The sequence below is a fragment of the Penaeus vannamei genome, chromosome 5 (genome assembly GCF_042767895.1).
Source record: "Penaeus vannamei isolate JL-2024 chromosome 5, ASM4276789v1, whole genome shotgun sequence".
Taxonomy (NCBI): Eukaryota; Metazoa; Arthropoda; class Malacostraca; order Decapoda; family Penaeidae; genus Penaeus; species Penaeus vannamei.
This window is the reverse complement of record NC_091553.1, coordinates 11,307,345-11,312,344: the sequence shown is the minus strand read 5'-3', so window position 1 is coordinate 11,312,344 and position 5,000 is coordinate 11,307,345. Positions and strand designations below refer to the sequence as shown.

At 36.1% G+C, this 5,000-nt stretch overlaps 2 protein-coding genes across 17 annotated transcripts in view; one reads left to right on the top strand and one right to left on the bottom strand.

Annotated features, from left to right (window-relative positions):
* LOC113823308 (putative uncharacterized protein DDB_G0277255) overlaps positions 1-2,515 on the bottom strand; it is a 10,970-nt gene extending 8,455 nt beyond the window's left edge. For 3 of the 16 annotated variants that reach the window (XM_070121868.1, XM_070121875.1, XM_070121876.1), the window contains exons 1-2: positions 2,181-2,306; positions 706-852 (exon numbers count right to left, since the gene is read on the bottom strand). The gene's annotated coding sequence lies outside the window, so the exon portion shown is untranslated. The other 13 variants (XM_027375923.2, XM_027375927.2, XM_070121871.1 and 10 more) reach the window with 12 other exon arrangements.
* Positions 2,516-2,865: 350 nt separating this feature from the next.
* Positions 2,866-5,000, top strand: part of LOC113823313 (YEATS domain-containing protein 2) — a gene marked incomplete in the record, with an annotated part of 128,433 nt that continues 126,298 nt past the window's right edge. Inside the window, 1 exon segment of the mRNA XM_070121864.1 lies at positions 2,866-3,031. Within this exon segment, the coding sequence (XP_069977965.1) occupies positions 2,987-3,031 (45 nt within the window).

The following is a 5,000-nucleotide window of genomic DNA, read 5'->3' as shown; positions in this document are numbered from 1 at the left end:
AAGTCAAATGTAAACTGGGGTAACTGGCAATACATGGTTACAAGACTGGCCACTAGCCAATTTTTGATACCATGGTTAATGGGTTAATAATACTAATAATAATATAAAATAAAAATTACTTCTAAAAGGAAAAGGGTAAACATCTATGTATAAATAAGATTAATTAACTAAATTCAGTGAGCTTCAAATGCTGCCATCTCTAATCACAATGGCTGAATAGAAATACAATATATTGCCTGAGATTAAACTTGTATACAAATAAGTTGTATAATATCAGCAAGTCTATTACCAAAATTGATGTAATATTAACTACTGACAGAGTAAACATCTGGAATGACATATCATTAACAAGAAAACTAAGGCAAAAATCATTACATCTAAGCATACATAAACACTTATTATGTCTGTAATGCTGCAGCTAATATACTACACCTTATTTTGGGTATGCCTGAATAAGCATAAAAATGAAATAAAAGTAAAAATCGAAGCATTGAATTTTGCACAATGCATGTGGGATGAAAGTTCTAAAATGTGAGTGGAAACACATTTACAGTAAAACATTACAGAACTGTACTATATGGTATGACCCCAAAATAGGTCAAGGTTATGCATACAGCAGCTGTGTCCAATTTCTCGCAGTTATGCATATAGCAACCACGTACCCATGCGCATATAAATATTATTACCAAGTTAATAAGTACGAACCTAACCAAATCTACTTGAGAGTGGTATCATCTTCTCGTGTCAAGACGCCGCCATCTTGTTTGTTTTACCAAATGTGCAGGACACCAGTCGAAGACTTTCCTGCCATACCAGTAGTCATTTCCTATTTTATAATCTAACACATAGTCTCTGGAATATGTAATATTCAATACATTTATGCAGAGATGAGTCCATGAAGTGCTCAGCCATCACGGAGTCAACTGGAAGTCTGTATGACCTCACCCAATTTCCCCTTTCCTCAATTTTTTTCTTTTTTATACTATTAATATTGATGCTATTGTCCTTTCCAACATTGTGAATATCATGTCATTAAAAAATACAAATGGCAATTTAAAAATATACATTTACTATTGGTGAGAAAAAGTGTCATGAAGTGAAACTATAGGCTGTGCAGCTGTAAGTGTCCATATCGTGTACATGCTGAAATTTGGATCGACAATTCTTTGAAGTGGCCTAACATTGAATTGCCAATTCTGTTGATTGTTCTGATCACATTATGATAGGAAAGGATGGTCTCACCTTTCATATATTCCCAGATTGCGAGAAGAAACATGAAAAATGGAAGTGATGGGTTCAGGGTACAAAACGCGTAAAAGCTGATAAGACCCCCTGGTGGAAAATATTTAAATCTGCTTAGTAAATTTTATTGAATATAAGAGTTGGAATAACCTATACATTGTTATATCACACCTTCTCTATTTCTAATGTAAACATATTTTCCAACAGGTGCCCAAGAGCTCTCATTAGCATTTACACATTTCATGGCCTGAACCTATCAATTCCATTTTTTGAGTTTCTTCTCGTGATCTGGGAATTAGTGAAAGGTGAGACCTTTCTTTCCCATCATATTGTGGGTCAAACAACCAATGCCTACACAACTCCTCAGCATTTTCATGCAAAAAAAAAAAATCTTGGATAAACATGGCGAATACAAATGCACGCAGTGAGGTTTTGAACGAACATGGGTTGTTTTCACCAAGTGCTCTTTGCTTGGTGCGGTTGCTATGCTTTACCAAATCAGTCAATAGGTTCAACTAGTGATTGATTCATTGGTGACTAATCACTTGTGGCGCCACAGTAGACACGGCATGTACCGTATATGTCATCTCCAGTTGCATTTGATTCAATATAATATCAATATGTAACTTTCAGTATAGTTTGAAACAAAACTAGGATTCAATGGTTGTAAAAAACAAAAAAATCCCATATCTATCAACTCATATTTTACCATATTACTTCATTTCAACCATATCAAGTCATATCAAGGGTATATTTAACTATTCTTTCCCTGTTAACACAATTCAAATCGATACTTTGTAATATGGGGCAAAATAATAAATAAAAAAAGTTAGGATACATATCAAAGCAAAAGATCGTAAGTTAAAACCACAGCTATATATTCACATAATGGATATATCAATCAAAGTAAATAGGAACGCATTTCAAAATCAGTTTACCAAATCAGATATGATATCAAATAAAAAATGTACACCTATCCACAAGCATGAACATCTGCAAAACACATAAACAATCCAAATTGTTCAAATTTACACGCCTCCCGGTTTACAAATCTGCCTATGTTTACATCGTTTCCCATTTTCTGTCACCTGAAAACAGAAAGAAAACGGTTCTTGTTTTCCAGGAAAGATCATATTATCTTAAAACCATCAAATAATAGACATACAATTTAAACTGTGTTTATGCATCGTGTTACCATCACTGGAAGAGCCGAAGAGAAGTAAGACGTAATTAGACCAGAAATTATAAAACCGTATTTGGCAACTTTGTTTGTTTTGACTCCGAGAAAATGGGGTTAAGACACTTTATACTTTTATTCATTTATGAATTTACATTGCCTTAATCATACATCAATTGCCATAATCATTCGACAACTCAGACATTGCAATTGGTATGTCTAACTCTACTACTCAAAGAATCAGAGAACATCTTACCAGAATTTTAACATTAAGCTCTATACGTGTTAAAATAACAGTTGTTACCATATGTAAAGCTTATGAAATATGAATTGAATTAAGTAATATCATAGAATTGTCTAGTTCTAATACCATTATTAATCACATACTTTCATTCTGTGCGTATTCTTTCCGCTACGTAAGCATGGCAATACATCTTACAAACAAGTGCATGACCTCGGTGTATCTTCAGCCTGGTGTTGCCATGTGTTTACCGGGGAGTGAAATTATGGGGATTCTCTAAGGATTTCTCAGTCAGAAGCTGATACTATATATAAGAGTAACCAAACATGAATGACATGGAAGGAGAATCGACAATATTTGATAAAAACGCGGTGAGCAGGAAAATAGAGTACATACACTTACAACACGATTGGCTCGTCTGCTGAATTTATTCCAATTTATCAGCTGATCATGTTTATTTGTATGAAAATTCCGATTGGAATCCCAAGTTATCTGAGTTTATGATGCAGAACAAAGACTAGAGGATAATGTATGATTTATTAAAGATAAATTTGTGATTGTTCTGGAAGAAAGTTTTCAATTTATTAGGAGACAAGGTCATTGCATGTAAATTTATTTGTTTACAATTAACACGATTGCAAACGTAGTTAGTTAATGACGTTTGTTGCCTATGATGAATAGTTGCTTATGGCTTTATTCAAATGTGTATTGCATCCATAATTTTGGGAGGTTACCTTCAAGATATTAATAAAAAGTATGAGTGTGATGCCCTACTAGTGGTGCATTAAAATGTTTAAAGTCAGAAACACATAACATGGACTTTGATAAATATTCAGACTCAGATCTGACAAATATGCTTTAAATAGATGATAAGAATTCTTAATATATCATATATTGACCATGAATCTTTTGCTAGTTTCTTTGTAATGCATTTTGGCCTATTTCAGGGAAATTTTGCATAGTGAAATTTAGTTCCTGACAGTAGGAATTACAGAGTTTATTAAATGATGGATGTAATTGTATGGTTAAATTCAGTCACTCATGTATATAATTGTGTGAATGCACACTAATAGAAGCTGATCTTGTCATTGTTCTTCCTTTCTTTTCTATATAATGTTTACTTTTTTCTTTTTTATATACTTATCTTATTTCATATTTTTCTTCTTTTTTTTGTTTCTTTTCCTTCTCCCTCGCCCCTTTTTCCTTCTTTCTCTTAAATCTTTCTCCCTTTCTTCTCCTTCCCCTCTTGCATTTCTCCTCCATTTTCTCTTCTTCATACTCCTCCTCCTCCTCTTCCTCCTCCTCCTCCTCTCCATCTTCCTCTTCCTTCTACTCCACCATTTTCTCTTTACATCCTGCCTTTACCTATTCTCATATCCTTTCTTGTCATTTTTATCATCCCCTTCTTCCTTATCATCCTCAATCTCTTCCTCTCATTCCTTCCTCCTCCCCCTACTCCATACTTTTATCTATGCTTCTTCCCACTATTTATCTTCTCATTTTTATTCTCCTCCTCCTTTTCCTTCTCCTCTTCTTTGCCCTTCACCTTGTCTTTTTCCTGTTCCTCCTCCTCCTTCTCTCTCTCTTCCTTCTTTTTCTCTTTCCCCTTTTTCTCCTTCTTCTCCTTTGCTTCTTCCTCCTCCTTTGTCTCTTCATTTACCTCCACCGTCTTCTTGCCTCTGCCTCTTTATCCTTATCCTTCAACTCGTCCTCCTATTCATCCTCCTTCTTCCTCCTCATCCACATCATCCTATTCTTTTTTTCTGCTTCACCTCCTGCTCCTACTTCTACTTCTTTTATTCCTGCTCCGTATCCTTCACCACCAATTTCTGTTCCTCTATCTTCTCCTTTTCCTCCTCCTCCTTCCTCTTCCTTCTCCTCCTCCTCCCTCTCCCACTCCTTTCCTCTTCCTCCTCCTCCTCCTATCTATCTCATTGCCCTCCTTCCACCCTCCTCAGTTATTGTCTACTACTCTTCTTCTTCCTCCTCATCCAACTCCTTTTCTCTTCCTCCTCCTCCTCCTCCTGATCCTGCTCCTGCTTCTCTTGCTTCTCTTCTTCGTCCCCTTCTTCAAGTGCTCCTTCTCTTCTTCCTCTTTTGTTTTCTCTTTCTCCTCTCCCCCCCCACACACACTTTGCTCTTTTCTCTTTTTCCCCTCCTGCTACTTCTGTTTCTCCTCCTCCTCCTCCTCCTCTCTTCTGCTTCCTCTTCCCCTACCCCTATTTCCCTATTCTTCCTCTTTCCTTCTTCCTCTTCCCCTTCCTTCCTTCCTTCCTTCTTTGTTTCCTTATTTGCTCCCTCCCTCCCTCCCCCCTTCCTCCTCCTGTACCTCCTCCCCTT